Source organism: Tupaia chinensis, unplaced genomic scaffold, assembly GCF_000334495.1.
Source record: "Tupaia chinensis unplaced genomic scaffold, TupChi_1.0 Scaffold147003_1, whole genome shotgun sequence".
NCBI classification, from domain to species: Eukaryota; Metazoa; Chordata; class Mammalia; order Scandentia; family Tupaiidae; genus Tupaia; species Tupaia belangeri.
In genome coordinates this window covers 2,082,584-2,104,135 of record NW_006206856.1, presented here as the reverse complement: position 1 = coordinate 2,104,135, position 21,552 = coordinate 2,082,584, and the positions used below count along the sequence as shown (strand labels likewise).

Below are 21,552 nucleotides of genomic sequence, written 5' to 3'. Positions count from 1 at the left end.
CAAGTCAAAGAAAATGAAAATCACCTACACTCTACCAGCTTTAGAAATGTAAACATCCATGTGTCCCTTCCAGTATCACCTGTCTCCTCACTCTTGCAAGGAATTTAACCATTCTTAAATTTTAACAATGTTGTTCAATTTTCGTTAAGTATTAAATGCTTTAGAACTGTAGAAACTGTGTGGTGTCTACTTCTCTGTACCTGTTTCTCTCACATCGTCATCAATAGATGAACTATACTGCTGCATGGAGCACATTTAGACAGCACACAACATAAGGCAGGTGTTCTGGCCCTGTCATGGTTCGTCTCCCCAAAAGGCGTATTTTAGAATTTGGCCTTAGTGGGTGGAGACTGGGTCATGGTGATTAGATTATAAAGGTGCCGGTCTCATGAATGGATTAATGGTATCTCTTTATTAAAAAAAAAAAAAAAAACTGAGTGATAGTTTTGAGAAGGTATGAGTTTGTCACATGACTGATCACACAGTTTGCATCCACTGAACATGTGTGTTCAAAGGTCTGACAGGATGGAGAAGGGATCACAGCGTGATCGCAACCCATTGGGGGATGCTTTCTCCTTCTCCCTCTTTGTCTGTCTCACTCTGGTGAATGCACATGATCTCTGGCAATTAAATATTATATATTGATTCACAAACAAACAAAATAAAACATTTACAGGGCCAGCAGGTGGCGATGTGGTTAAGGCATTGGATTCCCACATGGCTGACCACACACAGTTCGAATCCCAGACCTGGTGGCTTACTTTCTCAATTCTCTCCTCCTCTCAGGTGAGCGCATGTGCTCTATAGCAAATTTTTAAGATAATAAATAAAACTGGGGTCAGCAGGTGGCATGGCGGTTAAAGGCACTGGACTCCCACATGGCTGGCCACAGTTCAAGTCCTGGACCTGGTGGCTTGCTTTCTCACTTTCCGTGTCTCTCTCTCTCTGTCCCTCTCTGGTCAAATTAAAATAAATAAATAAAAATAAAATGATTCTTAAAAAAAAAAATAAATAAAACTAAATAGGGGCTGGCAAGTGACATAGTGGTTAAGGGTGCTGGACTCCCACATGGCCAACCATGGTTCAAGCCCCAGACCTGGTGGCTTGCTTTCTCATTTTCTCTCTCTCTCTCACTCTGTCTCCCTCTGGTCAAATTAAAATATAAATCAATTAATTAAAAGTTAAATAAAATTTTATATATATAAATATATATGTAGGGACCAGCAGTTGGCGTAATGGCTATGTCACTAAACTCCCACGTAGTTGACCACGGTTCAAGTCCTGGACCCGGTGGCTTAAACTCACGCCAGGCACGTGTACATACATGTCCAAGATCCCAAGAGGAGAATGGAGAAGGGATTGCGGCATGGCCATCTCCCCTGGGGGGTGATTTCTTGCTTTCTGCCTCTCTCTGTCTTTCTGGGGAGTGAATGTGCCCTATAACAAAAACCTCTCCAAAAAAATAAATAAGTAATTTGTGTGTGTGTGTATGCATTATGTGTGTGTGTGTGTGTGTATATATATATATATATATACATTATATACACATATATTTTTTATACATCTAATTATAATGTGTGTATACACATGTATGTATACACACACGCACATATACATATATAAATAAAACTAAATACAAATTTTTTAAAAAAACCATTCACGGGAACCAGCAGTTAGCATAATGGCTATGTCGCTGGACTCCCACGTAGTCGACCAGGGTTTGCATCCCGGACCCGGTGGCTTAAAACTCACGCCCGGGGCGGGCCAGGCGCGTGTGCGTGCATGCCCAAGATCCCGAAAGGAGAATGGAGAAGGGATTGCAGCGTGGCCATCCCCCCTGGGGGGTGATTTCTCGTTTTCTGTGTCTATGTCTGTCTCTGTCTGCACGCACCCTATAGCAAAAACCTCTCCAAAAAAAAAAAAAAAACAACCATTCACATAGGATAGTCCTCAGGGTAAAAATCATCATGTAATCCAATGATAGGATAATACTATGTCAAAGGGGTTTATGATCTTTTCTCTGGAACACTGGATTTGGAGAATTTTATTTCCTATTGAATGCATAATTATTCTTGAATACATCTTTTCTTCAAAATTAACAGAAATTAGTTATTAATTAAATAATTAATTAGGAAACAATAAAACTGTTTTTGCAGAAAGCTTTATTTTTTTTTAAATAATAAGTTTAATTTTATTCATCATTATTTTTAAAATTTGACCATAGAGCAAGAGAAAGTGAGAAAGCAAGCTGTCAGGTCCAGGACTGAAACCATGGTCAGCCATATGGGAGTCCAGCACCTTGACCACTATGTCACCTGCCAGCTCCGCAGAAAGCCTTACTCATAATCTCTCTTAAATGGTGCTTCTAACCTCCAAAAAGCATTCACTTCATTCTAAATTTACAATGATGAAACTATAGAACCAGAGATGATTTTCCCACAGAGATAACCAGGAAACATTCACAAAGCACAAAGAAATCATCTGTAAACCCTGTGTGCACAAATACATTGTTATAAATGTTTCTTTTATCATCCTGATTTTTCGAACAAAATGAATTTTAAATATTTTTGACAAGGATATATTCAGAATCTTCTGGTCTTTCACTGGCGTGGCTAGTGGGAAATTTTAAAATCTAGTCTATGCACAATGCCGCAAATGAAAACATTACAATGTTATTCTCTAAAATACTTCATGTGGCACAATTAGTTTCTAAAAAAGTTACAAATTTTCTTAAAAGTTAAGTGAAAAATATATCAAGATCTTTAATCTGGTTCATATACTTAACTTTAGTAAGACTTCTACATTTTTTCAGATTAACTTTTTAAAATCCTAAAGCAAGTTTTGTGGCACACACAATTCAGAAGGCAAATTCTTAAAGCTAAATATTTACATTGTTTCTAAAAACAGAACAACTAATCTCTGACAACTGAAGTATGCATGCATAATGTCAAATCAGCATTTCTTATCTTTATACAGTATTTATATTTATTTGAAAGTATCAATTTACTTGTGTCTGCCAGCCGCCATAATATATGTAAAATGTAAGCTCCCTTCTAGATGAAAAATATTTCCAGCACCTAGCATAAAATACTTAAATAAATATTAGCTAATTCATATTAAATACCACCAAGAATAAAATGGGCTTCTTGAAAAATACAGTTCTTCACCACTGGGGAAGACTATTCGTCATTACCAAAAGTAATGACGAACCACCACACCACTAGCTCACCAGAGGCTGAAAGCAAGAAATCATCCCCTGGGGGGGATGACCACGCCACAATCTCTTCTCCTCCACTCTCCTCTAGGGATTTTAGGCGTACATACCCATTGTGAGTTTCAAGCCTCCAGAGTCTGGGAGTCAAAGTGCAGTCGGCCATCTGGTAATCTACCGATATAACCATTACACCACCTGCTGGTCCCCTAACACATGATCTTTCCCCTAACGCATGATCTTTGGCTATGTTGCTGGACTCCCACGTAGTTGACCGCGGTTCGCGTCCCGAACCCGGTGGCTTAAAACTCACACCAGGCGCATGTGCGTGCGTGCCCAAGATCCCGAGAGGAGAATGGAGGAGAAGGGATTGTGGCGTGACCACCCCCTCTGGGGGGTGATTTCTCGCTTTCTGTCTCTATGTCTCTCTCTGCCTGTCTGGCGAGCGCACATGCCCTATAGCAAAAAACCTCTCCAAAAAAATTTAAAAATAAAAAATAAATTAAAAAAAGAGAGAGAGACAAGGGACCAGCAGTTAGCATAATGGCTATGTCGCTGGACTCCCATGTAGTCGACTGCAGTTCAAGTCCTGGACCCGGTGGGTTAAACCCAAGCCGGGTGTGTGTGCATGCGTGCCCAAGATCCCAAAACGAGAATGGAGAAGAAGGGATTGCGGTGTGGCCATCCCCCCGGGGGGTGATTTCTCGCTTTCTGTCTCTCTGTCTCTGTCTGTCTGGCAAGTGCACGCGCCCTATAGCAAAAACAAAACAAAAGACAACATCCAAGCAGCAAGTACTCATCAAAATAGCTATTGTCAAATTTTGTTTACTGCTTATCTAGCTAGATTTCCTCAGTTCCTATAACATATATTAAATAAGAATTTGTCACGATTATTTCAGCAACACAAACAAATCAGCAAATAGATTACCATTCAATTAAAATATGAAAGAGGACCAGCAGGAGGTGTGGTGGTTAAGGGCACTGGACTCCCATATGGTTGACTGTGGTTGGAGGTCCGGACCTAGTAGCTTACTTTCTCACTTTCTCTCTCTTTCTCTCTCTCCTCCTGCTCTGGTCAAATTAAAATAAAGTTAAATTCTTCTTTAAAAAATAAAATAAGGGACCAGCAGTTAGCATAATGGCTATGTCGCTGAATTACCATGTAGTCAATTGTGGTTCGAGTCCCAGACCCAGTGGCTTAAACTCACACTGGGTGTGTGTGCATGCGTGCCCAACATCCCAAGAGGAGAATAAAGGAGAAGGGATTGCAGCATGGCCATCCCTCCTGGGGGGTGATTTCTTGCTTTCTGTCTGTGTTTCTCTCTATCTCTCTGGCGAGCGCATGTGCCCTATATCAGAAACTTCTCCAAAAAAAGAAAAATATAAAATGTGAAATGAGACTTTTCTCTATAAGTACCTTTTCTTGAAAGACAACAGCAGTTTCCAGCCCTGGCATGATGTCTAGTAGGAGCCTGCAAGCCGCGGTGTTCAAAGGGGGCTCTCGGCTTGTCATCACATATGCATTCACCAGCTGTAAATAAAAACAGGAATACCTTTCATCTGAAATTCAACCCAATCAAATTAAGAAAGTCTAAGAAATCCTTAATATATTCCCATCAACTTTTTAAAAAGTATGAAAAAAGACCATGTCTACTAATCACTAATTATGCCTTTAGTTATTATAGTTATGATCCTGCTAAGCTGTGATATCATACATAATTTATCCAAGTAATCCCATAACAACAGAAATTACAGCTCAAAGGGTATTATGAAATTATCCCCTCACCCTTACCTACATTTCTTCATTTATACAAAGCAAAGCAAGATAAGCTCAAGACTCTTGACAATGATTAATACAAAAATTAAATTTTTGGCATTAATCTAACATTTGGTGAATCTCTATTACCAAGTGGCAGTATGTTGTATGCTATGTATAAAACAGTAAATAACTAGATACAGTCCACCATCAAAAGGCTCACAATCCAACAGAGGTGAAAGTGGGAAAACAAATCACATCATGAGTACAGGATAATACAGAAGTCCCTAGGAGACCATACGGCCCTGGCAGAGCAATCAGAAAAGGCTTCATAAAGGCAGGGATTCCAAGCCAGAACGTAAAGGACATAGAAGTAGCTAAGCATCCTGGAAGGAACAAAGGGCCAAAGGATAAGAACTGAAGCTGCAGAGAATAAGAGTCAAAGTCAGACTAGGTTTTAAACCAAACTAAGAAATTTAAAATTTATCCTGAGAACAATGGGAAACTACTAAAAGGATTTTGAGAAAGAGTTAGCATGAGCAGTTGTTTGCATTGTAGAAAGATCTCTCAGCTATAAAGTGAAGAAGGAATTAGAAGGGGACAAGACAAGAAAAAAACAGTTAAGAACCTACTGCAGTAACCAAGTGAGAGATGGCAGTTGCTAAAGTCTAGCAATGAGGACAAAAGTATAGGAATTTGTGAATTTTCAGGAGTAGGGAATGACAAGATCTATAAATTCACTGAAAAAGAGAGTCTGGAGGAATAAAGGACATTTTCTAGCTGGCTAGACAGGATCATCACTACTGAGCTAGACAGCAAGAGAAACAGACTGTACAGCAAATGGTAAGACATGTAGAATTCAAGGTGCCTAGGGGGGATATCCAGTGGAACTGTCTGGAAGACAGCTGGAAGTGATCTAGAAGACAGCTGGAAGCTGAAAAGAGACACTAATAATACATATGTGCCTAGTGTGTTTTTCAGGCTGCCGAGTCTGGGAGTTGAACCACGCACTCAGTCATGTGGGATCCAGCTGCTTTAACTACCATGCCACACTGGCTAGCCTACCCAAGGGCACTTTTTTTTTTAAAAAAGTTTTTTTCCATAGGGCATGTGTGCTTGTCAGAAAGAGAGAGACAGTGGGAGAGAAAGTGAGAAATCACCCCTCAGGGAGGACAGCCATGCCTCAATCCTTTCTCTATTCTCCTCTAGCTTTTGGGCACACACACATACATGCCCAGGGTGATAATGTTCAGTGGCTGGGTTTGGCATTTGAACTGTGGTCGGCTATGTGAGAGTACAACACCTTCACTACACCACCTGATGGCTCCATACAAAACATTCTGAGTAAATACAATTATCTTGATATCATAGGTTAGAGAAAATAAAGCTCAAAGACACTTGGGACCAGCAGTTAGCGTAATGGCTATGTCGCTGGACTCCCATGTAGTCAACCACAGTTCGCATCCTGGACCCAGTGGCTTAAAACTCACACCAGGCGCATGTGCGTGCGTACCCAAGATCCCAAGAAGAGAATGGAGGAGAAGGGATTGCGGCGTGACCATCTCCCCTGGGGGGTGATTTCTCGCTTTCTGTCTCTCTGTCTCTCTCTGTCTGTTGTAGGGCACGCACCCTATAGCAAAAACCTCTCCAAAAAAAAAGAGAGAGAGACTTTACTTGCCCCCAAATCAAACTATCAGTGAACAGTGGAGCTCGATTTAAACCCAAAATGTGAACTCCAAATTCCATGTTCTTATGCATGAAGTCATTCCACCTCCAAAAACAAACATAATAGTCACAAGTTATTGAGCAATTACCATGTAAAGAAAATTGTGTGTGAAACATATATATTCTCATGCAATCCTCACAACAGAGTTGGAGAAAAAGCACCTTTTTGTCCTTCCACATGCCCAAATCATACAACACAACATCAGGGCAGAACCTTGCCATATGCATCATTCATCTTTCCATTCAGGAGTCCAAGAGGACACTTATATTCACAAGTTCAAAATCATCTTGGTTAAGAATAAGCATAGAGAGGCTGGCAGGCAACATGGTGGTTAAAGTTCTGGACTCCCACATGGCCAACCATGGTTCGAATCCCAGACTTGGCAGCTTGCCTTCTCTCTCTCTCTCTCTCTCTCTCTCTTTCTGGTCAAACTGAAAAATAATAATTAACTAATTTAATTAAACTAAAAAAAAATTTTAAAAAAGAAGCAAAGAGAGAGCAGCAGATGGTGTATTTACATAGTTATATCACTGGACTCCCACATAGTTGACCATGGTTCAAGTTCCGGACCCAGTGGTTTAAAAGTCATGTCAGGGGACCAACAGTTAGCATAATGGCTATGTCGCTGGACAACATGTAGTCAATGGCGGTTCGAGTCCCTGACCCAGTGGCTTAAACTCACGCTGGGCACGTGTGCATGCATGCCCAAGATCCTGACAGGAGAATGGAGGAGAAGGGATTGTGGTGTTGCCATCTTCCCTGGGGGGTGATTTCTTGCCTTCAGTCCCTCTGCCTCTCTCTATGGTGAGTGCACACACCCTATAGCAAAAAACGCTTTAAAAAAAAAAAAAAAAAAGAATGAGCATACATGTCCTGAGAGTCATCTATAATATTCAACTAAATAAAGTACACACCAAAGAGAAAGCAATTTGGCCACAAACAGGACTTTGGCAAGAAAAAAGCCCATGACTTCTCTTATTTCAACTGAACCAGTACCAAATAAAAAACCTACTCATTGTACTTTCAACTTTGCCAAGGACTTAAGAGAAATCAAGCTCTTTTAAAAATAAATAAAGGTACATGAAAATGTTGGCTGATGATAATGTCTGGAAAAAAGGAAGAAGCAAACCTACTGCATTCATGAAATCATCATTCTTGAAGAGTATTCTCAGCAAGTGGCCCAGCATACACTCAGGATCAGCTCGACCTACCAAAAGAAGAGGGGAAGAACAAAGGAATGAGTAAGTCATCCCAACGAGTACATCAACCAACTCAGACCACTGGAAAGGCACCGATTGTTATAAGTACAAAATAAAGTGCCAGTAAAAACGAAGAAAAGATTCTTGTGATGAGCAAAATTTCTCTTTTACATTGTTTAAAATTAAAAATGACAATATAAAAACCTAAGGCACTACTCTCTGGCCTTCCCATCACCCAGCACAGTGCCTATATAGCAATGCTGAATTAAATAAAGAAGCACTAGATCCAGACCAGCAGAGTCGAAGGTATACAAGTCTACAGAAGATCATAAGGGAGCCTAAGAAAAAGAAAACCCCTGGCTTCCCAGGACAGAAAGGTAGGACACAGGCTGTTCTGGATGGGTGGCCTGGAGAAGACAGCTTACAAGTCCAATTATTCCTTCAAATACAGACAACAGCAGCAGGGATACATCCTCAAACCTGTAAAGACCCTGGGTGGTCATGAGAGGATGAAGCCCACCAAGCAATCATGAACCCTGAAGATACAGTAACCTTGGCCATCTAACTCCCTAGCTTTTGGGGTAAGAAAAGAGGCGAGGGACCTGAGATCTATTCAATGCACAGCCCAGAGGTAAAAGAACTGCTGGGAGAAAGACTAGGAGAAATCCTTTTCTGTCTTTAAAATAGAGACCAGCTGTCTTATTAATTTCCTTTTGTAGTCCTACAGTGGCAAATTTAAGTGCAAGATATAGCACAGGATGAAGACAAGATGTGAGCTAATGAAAAAGGTTTACTAAATTAATAAACAAAGTATCACAAAGTAATTTACAAAAAGAAAAGTTAAGAGATTAGTTACCCTAAAAATAAATAAAGGGGGCTAGATGGTGGTACAGCTGTAAAATGCAACACTCTGCAAAGCTGACCCTCATGGAAAGGTTTCAGGTTTGCATCCAGAGACCTTCCTACATTGGGAACATGCACACCCATGATCCAGGGCTGGCTAAAGCTGGGGGTGGATCATGGTATCAAGACCCTGTTGAAGGGACTACAGTGTGACCACACCTCACTGGAAGATGCACTCTCTCTCTCTCTGTCTCTGGTGAACACATGTGGCCTCTCTCTGGCCAAAAAAAACTCAGTGAGTCAGGATCTGATTTTTAGGCCTGTTATCTATGTTGTCACATTGCAACCCATAGAGTTGAAATTTACTGCTCCACTGCTATTGACACAAGGTTGTTGAGTTTAGGTGCTATGAGTGTAGTGACCAATATGAATACCTGTAACCCTTAAGAAGTTCATCAAATGCAAGGGACAGACAGATCCATAACTGAAATACAAAACAGAGCTTCCATTATTCATAGGAGACTACACAGTCCTGGGGAAACAGAGGGAGAAGGCAGGGCTGGCAGGATGGGGGATAGAGTGGGGAGTAGTTTTCCTTGGCCATGAGGGACAGTGTACTGAAAACATTTCTAGGGGGCTTATAGGTGGCATGGTGTTTGAAGTGCTGAACTCCCACATGGCCGACCATGGTTCGAGTCCCAGACCTGGTGGCTTGCTTTCTCACTTTCCCTCCCTCTGTCTCTCTCTGGTCAAATTGAAAAAAATAATAACAAGTGAAATTAAGTAAATAATTCAAAAAAAGGCCAGGGACAGTGTACTGAAAACATTTCTAGGGGGCTTATAGGTGGCATGGTGTTTGAAGTGCTGAACTCCCACATGGCCGACCATGGTTCGAGTCCCAGACCTGGTGGCTTGCTTTCTCACTTTCCCTCCCTCTGTCTCTCTCTGGTCAAATTGAAAAAAATAATAACAAGTGAAATTAAGTAAATAATTCAAAAAAAGGCCGCAGGTGGTATAGTGGTTAAGGACGCTAGACTCCCACATGGTCGACCACAGTTCCAGTCCCGGACGTGGTGACTTGCTTTCTCACTTTTGCTCTCTCTCTCTCTCTCTCACTTTGTCCCTCTCTGGTCAAATTAAAATAAATAAATAGATAAATAAAGTTAAATAATTATTTTTTAAAATAAATAAAAATAATAATTCAAAACAAAAGAAAAGAAAACATATCTGTTTACTAGGAGTTGGATAGTGGCACAGTGATAAAACACAACACCCTGAAGACTGAGTCACATGGGAAGGTTTCCAGGTTTACATCCAGAGATCTCCCCAAGTACTCTAGGCACCTGTGTGCCTATGATCCAGAGGTGGCTGAGGCTGAGTGTGGACTGTGGCATCAAGGAGGTATTGTTTCTCTCTTTTGTTCTTTCTCTCACTGAAGAAATAAAACTTTTTAAGAAAGAAAGAAAAGGGACCAGTAGTTAGTGTAATGGCTATGTCGCTGGACTCCCATGTAGCTGACCACAGTTCAAGTCCCGGACCTGGCGGCTTAAACTCACGCTGGGCATGTGTGCATGCAAGATCCCAAGAGGAGAATGGAGGAAAAAGGATTGTGGCATGGCCATCCCCCCAGGGGGTGATTTCTCACTTTCTGCCTCTCTATTTCTGTCTTTCTGGTGAGCGCACATGCCCTATAGCAAAAAAACAAAACAAAACAAAAACAAACAAACAAAACAAACAAACAAACCTATCTGTTAATTTAGAACAAGAACCTCTGGAAAAAGAATGTGTATCATAAAGAATATTCTGCTAGCTACCCTAATTGGTTACAGCTTCCTAAACACCTGGCCACCTGCTACAAGTGTACAGTTGGGTCTATTCTCATGATAGAGATCTGGTAATTACTGAAAACATAATTGACCTGTCTGTACACAGTAGGAGTCATGTCTCATTCCAATAAATTTGTAAGTATTATTGAAAAATGGGTCAGCTAGTGGTATGGTAGTTAAGGTAGCTAGATCCGTGGCCAACTATGCAGTTTGAGTAGGAAATCTGGCAGTTGAAACACACACTCGGTGCATGTGTGTATATGCCCAAAGTCCCAAAGGTGAAATGGAAGAGAAAGGACTACATTGTGGCCACCCCCCACAGGAAATTGTTTCTCACTTTCCTCTCTCCCTTTCTCCTTCTTGGTCACCAGAGAACACACGCGTACTCTAACAAATTGGGGGGGAGAGGAAGACCCTGTTAAGGGTATTCTCTTTCACATGTGCACAATTTACTCATGTGACACATTAAAATTAAGGGCCAGATGGAGGCATGGTGGTTAAGGTAACTGGATCCCACATGACTAAGTGCATGGTTTGAGTCCTAAACCATATGTCTTGAAAAACATATCAGGCATGTGTGCATGTTAAGTCCAAAATCCCAAAAGGAAGGAAAAATGGAGGAGAAGGCACTGTGGCGTGACCATCCCCCAGAGAGGTGGCTTTCTCACCCCATACCAGTGAGGTCTCTGTCTGTCTCCATTGGCACATGCCATAGGGCAAACTAAAAAATATATATATTTTTTTAAATTATGAAGTAGGGAGAAAAAAATAGTTAAAGTTTCTATTTAAAAAAAGCAGGGGCCAGCAGTGGAGGTTAAGGTTAACCACCTCGACTGCATGGTTCAAGTCCCAAACCTGGTGACACGAAAATTACCCTGGGCGTGTTTGTGTACCCAAAATCCCCATAGGAAAACAGAGGACAGAGAACTGCAGCCTGGCCATCCTTTCTGGGGGTGATCTCTCACTTTCCCTCTCTCTGTCTCTTATAGGTGAGCACATGTGCCCTACAGCAAACTAAAAGAATAAAAAGAAAAAGGCATATTCTCTACCGTCCCTTTTCTTCCCACGTTACCATTTCATCCTTTCTGAGGCAGGGACAGTAAGCATGATCATCTTCCTTTCCATTCATTTCATAATCCTAGGCATTAACTCAATTTCTGATTTCATTCACTTTTCTACTCCTTCACGTTCTTACCGACTTACTAAAGATGTGGGTTCAAAAGTGACTATTCCTCTGAAGTCTCAAGTGGAGATGTTCAGGACAAGGGCATCAGGTAATATCAGATAAATGGCTAGGCACTCAATTTAAAATGCCTAGCTAGCTAACTCGCATTTGAGGACAAAAGCTAATAAAAAAAAATAAACGCCCAAACATTCAGGTTGCATACACAATGTTCTTATCTTTATAACTGTTCTCATTCATGCTATTTCTCCACACAGATTTCAGACTCCTCTCCACAGAAGACTGCTTCTAGCTATAGGATTTACACACACAGTGGGCCTGTACATGTACCCTTACTAAGCTTCACCCACTGGTACTCTACCTTAGAAAAACATAAAATGGCAAAGTTCTGAATCCCACATAATTCTGTATCAGAGCATATTCCATGCTAAAGCACACAGGGTTGTCATGGTTCTAACTGAGATCTATTTTTTGACCTGTAAATATTTCAAATATTCCATTTTTTTCAAAAATTTATTTTTCCTCATTGCTATCTTGAATTATTTTAACAAATAAAAGATCATAAAACTTATCCTAGAAGACACTATTTCAACTAGAAAATACTCCTATAGCAAATTTCCTTTGTAAGAAAAAAAGACCTAAGGTCATGAGAACACATCTTACCAGGATGTCGATCATCAAATGGGTCTGGATCCCCTTTCCGATATTCTTCGGTTTCTTTTTCGATCAATTCAGACATCCTAGCACAAAGGGAAAAAGGGGTCAATTTTGGACAAGTATACAAAAAAAATGCACTACTGGGACCTGCAATTAGCATAATGGCTATGTCGCTGGACTCCCACATAGTTGACCATGGTTCGAGTCCTGGACCCGGTGGCTTAAACTCATGCCGGGTGCGTGCGTGTGCATGCCCAAGATCCCGAGAGGAGAATGGAGGAGGAGGGATTGTGGTGTGGCCATCCCCCTGGGGGGTGATTTCTCACTTTCTGTCTCTCTGTCTCTCTCTGTCTTTCTGGTGAGTGCACGCACCCTATAGCAAAAACCTCTCAAAAAAAAAAAATAAAATACGCTACCACCTACAATGGTGAATTTAACAGTCAAAGTGTAAATAACAGTGAAAACTTAAAAAAAGGCTATTTTTCAATAAACACAGAGATAGAAAAAAAATCTCATAAAGCAATTTCCATTCCTAAATTCATTCTTCTCTAAACTTTCTCTGCCTTAAAAAACAGCACTATTGGGCCCGGCAGGTGGTGTGGTGGTCAATGGTGCTAGACTCCCACATGCCCAACTGGGGTTTGAGTCCTAGATTTTTTTTTAAAAAAAAAAGAAAGAAAAAGAAAAAAGGGGCACCACTATCTTTAGCTCAGAGCTGAAAGCCTAAGAGTCATCATTAAAATGTCTCTTTTCTCTTCATCCTCAACAATTCCAGTTCTATCTACAAGATACTTGCTGACTCGAATCACTTCTCTAAATTATGACTGCTACTCTTACTAAGATCACAACCTTAGGGGCCAGCGGGCGGCTTAGCAGTTAAGGTACTGGAATCCCACATAGCTGACCATAGTTCGAGTCCCAGACTTGGCAACTTGAAAATCATAACGGGTGTTTGTGCGTGCATGCCCAAAATCCCAGGAGGAGAATGGAGAAGGGATTGCAGGGGGGTGATTTCTCACTTTTTCTCACTGTCTCTCTCTGGCAAGCCCAAGCACCCTATAGCGAAACCTTAAAAAAAAAAAAAAAAGTTCACCACCTTCAACTACCTAGAACATTACTGGGTCATCAGAAAATTCATGACACATTTTTGCATAGAAAAATAGGCAAATGATACCCCCCAGGGGATGATTTCTTGCTTTCTGTCTCTTTGTGTCTCTCTGGCAAGCAGATGCACCCTACAGCAAAATTCTCTTTAAAAAACAAAACAAACAAACAAACAAAACCTAACTACTCATACCTGGTAAGGATTGGTACCATGTCTTGCCCACTGCCATGTTCCTTTTCCCACTGTTCCAGCAGGGTAGTGAGCTCGGCCTTGGAGTCCACATGCACCGCTACAGTAGTCATAGCTTGGCCTAAGGAAGTAAAAATAAAAAAGTGAACACAGGCAAATAGATCTTCTTACAAAGGAAACAAGAGAAGGTAGAAAAGGTAGAAGCAGATATGCAAAACAATTAGAAAGCAAGAGAAATTGAACCTTTGGCCCCTTCAGATTATTTTATTTGTGATATACTAGGGAATCCTGCATACTCATTAAGCCAAAAACTCATTACATCATGATGAACAAATCCTTTCACCTTGCTTAGCCTCAGCTTCCTCAACTGTCAAATAAGGCAGAAGTCAGATCAAAATGCTAATTCTTGGGGCCGGCAGGTGGTGTGATGGTTAAGGTGCGAGACTTCCATATGGCCCGACTATGGTTTGAGTCCCGGACCTGGCAGCTTGTTTTGTCTCTGTCTGTGGCCAAACCAAAAATAATAAAATAAAAATGAATATTTTTTTTAAAAAAGCTGATTCCTAAATCTTTCTAGGAATCATTTTGAGAATCAGACAAGATTTGTGGTCCCTTTCATCAAAAACGCATACACCTGGGGCCAGCAGGTGGTGTGGTGGTTAAGGCACTGGACACTACCAGACCTGGTGGCTTGCTTCTTTTCTCTCTCTCTCTGTGTGTGTGTGTGTGTTTGTGTGTGTGTGTGTGTGTGTGTGTGTGTGTGTGTGTGTGTGTGTCTTTCTCTGGTCAAATTAAAAGAAATAAATGAATTTTTTTGTTTCAAATGCATACACCTAAACCAGCAAGTCTTATGGTGGTAAGGCACTGAATGAAGTTTGAGTCCCAGACCTGGCAACTTGAAAACCATGCCAGATGCATGTGCATGAGTACCCGAAATCCCAAAAGGAGGATGGAGAAGAGACTGCAGCATAGCCATCTCCTTGGGGGGATGACTTCTTTCTTTCTTTCTCTCTCTCTCTCCCCCCCACCCCCACAGTGAGCACATGTGCCCTATGGCAAAAAAATATAAAAACAAACAAAACATACCTAATACCTACGAACGGCACATACAGTGATCCCAGGCTTAGATCTCTAAAACTCTGAAGTTTTGCTTTCTATTTTTTCTTAAATATAAAACGTAGTTAAAAAAATTACTTCCAAAAATCTTCTGCTTCCCTTTGGGGAAGTTCCATGAATGATAAATTGTACGTGTGCAATTGCCAGAGAGTGATATAGGGTTTGTGAGGGGGAGGTCAAACCCTCATGGGGAATGACCACACCACAATCCCTTCTCTTCCATTCTCCTCTCGGGATTTTTGGTACACATGCACCTAGCATGTTTTTCAAGCTACTGGGTCCAGGACTTGAATCAGACAGTAAGGCGTGAGATCCAGACACCTTACCCACCACCTCACCAGTCGGCCCCCTACTAATTTTTAACATAACACAAGCCAAGAAGTGAAGAGATTTTGTTACCAACGTTAAAGCTGGAAAGGCATACCATAAACCTATTTGTTCTTCAGACTTCCTAACCTCTCTCACAGCTGATTTCTTGGAAGGTGGGTAAGAGAAAATGTTGCTAGGATGAATGGTCAGCATAGACATAAACAGGGAGCTGAGACAGGCTTCATAGAAGCCAAATAAGACATCTACATGGAATGTCTGCAAAAGGGATAAAAAAGACCCCAAATGAGGCCTGTCTATAGCACAGTGGTTAATCCTTGTGCCCTGGGAGCTGGATCCCACATAGCTGACCGTGGTTTAATTCCGGCCATGGTGGCCTGAATACGGCAGGTGTATGACCACACTGCAGTAGAGGGTGATCTTTCTTGAGCTAAACTGTGAAATGGAGGTTAAGACAACTAGATGCTACATGGCCAGCCACACATTTTGAGCCCCAGACCTGGCGACTTGAGAAACATGCCAGGCGCATATACGTGCATGCCCAAAAGCTTCTGGCAAATTTAAAAAAGAAGAAAGAGGGGCTGGCAGATGACACAGTAATTGAGACACTGGACTCCTACATGGCCCACTGCAGTTCAAGTCTCAGACATGGAGGCTTGAAACTCACGCTGGGTGCATGTGCAATGGGCGCATGTGCACACGTGCCCAAAATCTTATAAGAAAGGAAGAGAAGGGATTGTGGCATGTTCATACTCCATAGGTAATTGCTCACTTTCTGTCTCTTCGGCAAGCACACACGCCCCATAGCAAAAATTTCCCTTAAAAAAAAAGGGGGTGAACAGCAGTTAGCATAATGGCTATGTTGCTGGACTCCCACGTAGTTGACCGCAGTTCGCGTCTTGGACCTGGTGGCTTAAAACTCATGCCGGGCGCATGTGCGTGCATGTCCAAGATCCCAAGAGGAAAATGGAGGAGAAGGGATTGCGGTGTGGCCATTCCCCCTGGGGGGGTGATTTCTCGCTTTTGGTCTCTCTGTCTCTCTCTGTCTGTCTGGCAAGCACACACGCCCTATAGCGAAAAACCTCTCAAAAAAAAAAGGGGGGAGGGGGGTATAATGGCTATGTCGCTGGATTCCCATGTAATTGACCGTGGTTCGAGTCCCAGACCCAGTGGCTTAAACTCACACTAGGTGCGCATGCATGCCTGAGATCCCAAGAGGAGAATGGAGAAGGGACTGTGGCATGGCCATCACCCCAGGGAGTGATTTCTCACTTTCTGTCTCTCTCTTGCTCTCTTTCTTTCTGGTGAATGCATGCACACTATAGCAAAGACCTCAGGAAAAAAAAAGAACTAAGTTGGAGAGAACTCCAGTTTCAAACTTACTACACTGCTACAGGAGTCAAAACAGTGTGCTACTAGCATGAGGATCAACATATAGACAATTCATTAGAACTGACAGTCTAGAAATAAGCCTTCACATGAATGATCAGTTCTTAACAAGGGTATCGAGACCATTTAAGGAGTAAAGAATCATCTTTCAACATGTGGTACTGTGGGAACTGAATACCGTCACACAAAAGAATAAAGTTTGACCTTTGTCTCACATCATACATAAAAATTAGCTGAAAACAGATCAAAGACTTAAATGTAGATGCTTAAGCTGTAAGACTCTAAGAAGTAAATGTAGGGATACATCATCATGACCCTGTTTTGTGATGGTTTTTAATTATGACACCAACAGTACACAAGGAACAAAAGAATTGGTAAATAGGGCTTCAAAATATAAGCCTTTTGGGAGCTGGATGGTGGCACAGTGGTAACTAAAGACACTGTGAAGATGACCCACAAGGGAAGGGTCTGAGTTTGCATTCATAGACCTCCCTGAGCATACTGAGCACAAGGGTGTCCATGATCTAGAAGTGACTAAAGCTGGGGTTAGATCATGGCCTTGGGACCTCGTTGGGGGTGCTGTCTCTCTGTTCCTCTCTTGCTCATGAAAGAAATCAGTTCCTTTTTTTTTTTTTTTTTGAGAGTTTTTTACTTTAGGGCATGTGCACTCACCAGAGAGACAGAGAGAGACAGAAAATGAGAAATCACCACCTGAGAGGATGGCCACCCCACAATCCCTTCTCCTCCATTCTCCTCTTGGGATCTGGGCATGCACGCACACGTGACTGGCATGAGTTTCAAGCCACCAGGTCTGGGACTCAATGCACAGTCAATTACATGGGAGTCCAGTGACATCACCATTATGCCATCTGCCTGCCCCAGAAATCAGTAACTTTTGGGGCTGGCAGGTGGTGCAGCAGTTAAGGGAGCTGGACTCCCACACAGCCAACTGCAGTTCAAATCCCGGACCTGATGGCTTGCTTGCTTACTCCCCCCACCCCACCCCACCCCCCCGTTCCTCTCTGGTCAATTAAAATAAATAAATAAAGTTAAATAAAACAATTCTTTAAATAAAAAAAGAGAAAGGAATCAGTAACTTTTAAAAAAGGAATTCTGGGGGCCAGGAGGTGGCATTGTGGTTAAGAGCGATAGACTTCCACATGGCCAACCACAGTTCAAGTCCCAGACCTGGCAGCTTGCTTTCTCACTTTCTCTCTATCTCTCACTCGCTCTTGCTCTGTCCCTCGCTGGTCAAATTAAAATAAATAAATATATAAAGTTAAGTAATTTTTTAAAAAAAAGAAATTTGGGGCTAGCAGTGGCATGGTAGTTAAGGCAGCTAGATTCCCAGTGGCTGAAAGTATAGTTTTAGTCCTGGACCCAGCAGCTTGAAATACACACAGGGCATATGTGTGTGCATGCCCTAAATTCCAAGAACAGAATAGAGAAGAAGGAACTGTAGTATGGCCATCCCATCTTGAGAATGCTTTCTCACTTTTCTCCTCTCTCTTTCTGTTTCTCTTGAGTGAGCACGTGTGTCCTACAGCAAAGTTTAAAGAAAAAAAAAAAAAGTAGGCACTAGCAGATGGTGTAATGGTTATGTTGCTAGACTCCCATGTAGTAGACTGCAGTTCTAGTCCCAGGCTCAGCAGTTTTAAAACTCACACCAGGGGGAACCAGCAGTTAGTGTAATGGCTATGTTGCTGGACTCCCACGTAGTCGACCGCGGTTCGCATCCCGGACCCGGTGGCTTAAAACTCACGCCGGGCACGTGTGCGTGCATGCCTAAGATCCCGAGAGGAGAATGGAGAAGGGATTGCGGCGTGGTCATCTCCCCTGGGGGGTTATTTCTCGCTTTCTGTCTCTATGTCTCTGTCTGTCTGGCGAGCGCATGCGCCCTATAGCAAAAACCTCTCCAAAAAAAAAAAAACCTCACACCAGGCACATGTGCATGTATGTCCAAAATCCCAAAAGGAGAATGGAGGAGAAGAGGAATTGTAATATGGCCATACCCACTGGAGGATGATTTCTCATTTTGTCTCTCTTGTGAGCATATGCACCCTACAGCAAAACCTATCTTTTAAAAAAATGTAATTTCTACCTAAAAAATTTTCAATTCTGTGCAAAGAACATTATTATGTTATTAACAAAGTAAAAAGACAGCTTATGGACTAGGAAAAATAATTTGCAAACCATGTATCTCATAAAGAACTACTATCTAAATATATAAAGAACTCTTACAATCCAAGGATAAAGACAAAAGCAAGGCATTTAGAAGAATGGGCAAAGGATGTAACTAAACATTTCTCCAAAGAAGTTACTGAGAGCTGACCCCAAAGCACAAAGGTAAACCCCTGTGCAGAGGGAGTTGAATCCTACATGGCCAATTGTAGTTAAATCCCAACCCCAGCAGCTTAAAAGACATGACAAGTACATATGCACATATACTCAAAATCCTAACAGGATGGAGAAATGCAGGATAAAGGATTACAGCATGACCATGCCCTTTGAGAGTGTTCGTGTTCTCCCTCTCTCTCTCTTGCACCACCCCTCTCTCTCAAGCACATTAGCACTCTAGCAATTTAAAAAAGAAAAAAAGAAAGAAAGGAGTTGGGGCAAGCAGGTGCCACAGTGGTTAAGGTACTGGACTCCCACACGGCCAACTCCATGGTTCAAGTGTTGGATCCTCCAGCTTGAAATCCATGCCTTCCAGGCCTTGGGATTAGCCATTCTTTCTTTTTTAATAATTATTTTATTAAACTGTATTTATTTATTTATTTTAATTTGACCAGATAGGGACAGAGTGAGAGAGAAAGGGAAAATGAGAAAAAAAGCCACCAGACCCAGGACTCAAACCACCTCAGCTATGTGGGAGTCCAGCGTCCTTGACCACCACATCACTTGCTGGCCCCAAGCATTAAGCATTAGCCATTCTTTCTAAACTGCCTGAACTTTTCTTTCTTTCTTTCTTTCTTTTTTTTTTTTTTTTTTTTTTAAGGTTTTTGCCATAGGGTGGGGAGGTGAGAAATCACCCCACCCCCAGGGGGATGGCCATCCTACAATCCCTTCTCCTCCATTCTCCTTCCAGGATTTTGGGCATACATGCACACATGCCTGGTGTGATTTTTTAAGCCACTAGGTCAGGGATTCTAACTGGTTTCAGCTATGTGGGAGTTCAGAACCTTAACCGCCACACCACTTGCTGGCCCAGTAAGTAAATAAATAAATAAATAAACAAACAAACAAACAAACCAACTTAAGATTTTTCTGCCATAGGGCCCATGTGACCGCCAGAAAGAGACAGAGAAAGTTGGAAAGTGAGAAATCATCCTCAGAGGGGATGGCCATACTGCAATTCCTTCTCCTCTTTGGATTTTGGGCACACACACACCCACACATCCAGGGTGATTTTTCAAGCCGCTGGGTCAGGGACACAAACCGTGGTTGGCCTTTTGGAGTCTAGCACCTTAACCACCAAGTCACCTGCTGGCTCCCAAAAAAATGTTTTAAAAGACTTAACTAAATTTAACAAAAGGTAGAGTGGTATAATATAGTGCTCGACAACCCAAGAAATGATGAGCATGGGGCAAGCTGGTAACATGGTAGTTAAGGTGCTGGACTCCCACACGGCCAACCACAGATCAACTCATGGAACTGGCAGCTTGCTTTTGCACTTTCCTTCTCTCTTCCTCTGTCTCTCTCTCTGGTGAGTGCATGTGCCACACAGCATATTTTTAAAAAGTAATAAATAAAACTAGTTATTTTTAAAAGTACAAGCATGAAATGACTTCGCTATATTCCCCAATTCTCTATCTTCTCTGTAGCATCCAAAAGTAAAACAGTATCAAAAATAGATAACTGGGGTGAATAGGTGGTGTGGTGGTTAGAGCGCTGGACTCCCACATAGCCACCCGCAGTTTGAGTCCCAGACCTGATGTGTTGCTTTTTCACTCTCCCACCCAGCTTTCTCTGTCTCTCTCTGGTGACCACACTGCCCTACAGCAAATTTAAAAATAGTAATACTAAACAAAATTTAAAATGAATTTATTAAATGGTTAATGAATAAACTGCTATATGTAAAGTTAAAATCTTGACAGCGTGTAGGATTCCAAATCAATTCTTAAAATCCAACTGTATCCACTTATATAAATGTTAAAAGTAAACTCTAGGAAACCGGAAAAAGAACATTAAAAATGACTCTACCATAAACCTCTCACTCTGTATATTAAAAAAGCATTTAGAACAAGAAGATGCTACCAATATAAACAGATTATAACTCGGATCACTAAAAAACTTTCTACTGAAAATAAAAAACACAGTAAGGAAAAAAACTGAGATCAACACGTCTTGGAGAAAGACGGGTCATTTGTGATTCAAAAGTACTACAAACACCCCAAGATTTCAACAAATGGGAAACCACAGCGCTCGCTGCAGTAAGAGGAAACAAGACGGAAATTGTCTAGAAGACGGACTTAAATGCCTGTCACTCCAGTTGAAAACAACTATAACCCCTGGTAATAGGCTCCCGGGAAGCTTGGGCACTCTTAAGGTCTGGCTCCACGCCACAGGACCACACACCTCTTTCTCCACCGCTCCCCTCCACTGGGAGGGAGGCCTGGAAAGCTCCGCCCCCTTTTCCTGGTCCCAGAGCAGGGCGGGTGCAGGAGGAGGTGGCCTGAGGCCGAGGGAGGGGAGAGCCCGCCCAGGTGACCGGGGCTGGAGGCGGAGACAGTCCGGGAAGGGGGCCGTCGTACGGCAAGAAAGATGGAGCCCCCCAACCCGTACGGAGCGGAGCCCGCAAGGACTGGGGAAAAAAAGGTGAGAAGGGAAGTGAAGGCGCCTCTACTCCGGGTAGGGGCGTACACACCCCTGCCCCCACTCCGGGCGGAAGAGTTACTCTGGGGAAGCTTCTTTTGGGGACTGGAGGAAGAACGTGGAGGCCCCGCCCCCGGGCCAGGAATCAGGAGGAGGAAACGTCCTGTCAGGCCCCCGGCCAGCCTCCCGGGCGGCCTGGCCCGCCCCCTC

General features: G+C 42.3%; 1 protein-coding gene across 6 annotated transcripts in view; it reads right to left on the bottom strand.

Moving 5' to 3' along the window:
- Positions 1-21,552, bottom strand: part of DCAF1 (DDB1 and CUL4 associated factor 1) — a 93,835-nt gene that overhangs the window by 49,510 nt on the left and 22,773 nt on the right. For 4 of the 6 annotated variants that reach the window (XM_006169356.3, XM_006169357.3, XM_006169358.3 and 1 more), the window contains exons 2-5: positions 13,699-13,816; positions 12,408-12,484; positions 7,827-7,900; positions 4,629-4,742 (exon numbers count right to left, since the gene is read on the bottom strand). In XM_006169356.3, the coding sequence (XP_006169418.1) occupies positions 4,629-4,742; positions 7,827-7,900; positions 12,408-12,484; positions 13,699-13,816 (383 nt within the window). Of the gene's footprint in view, positions 1-4,628; positions 4,743-7,826; positions 7,901-12,407; positions 12,485-13,698; positions 13,817-21,552 lie in introns of those variants that run through there. The other 2 variants (XM_006169361.3, XM_027768606.1) reach the window with 1 other exon arrangement.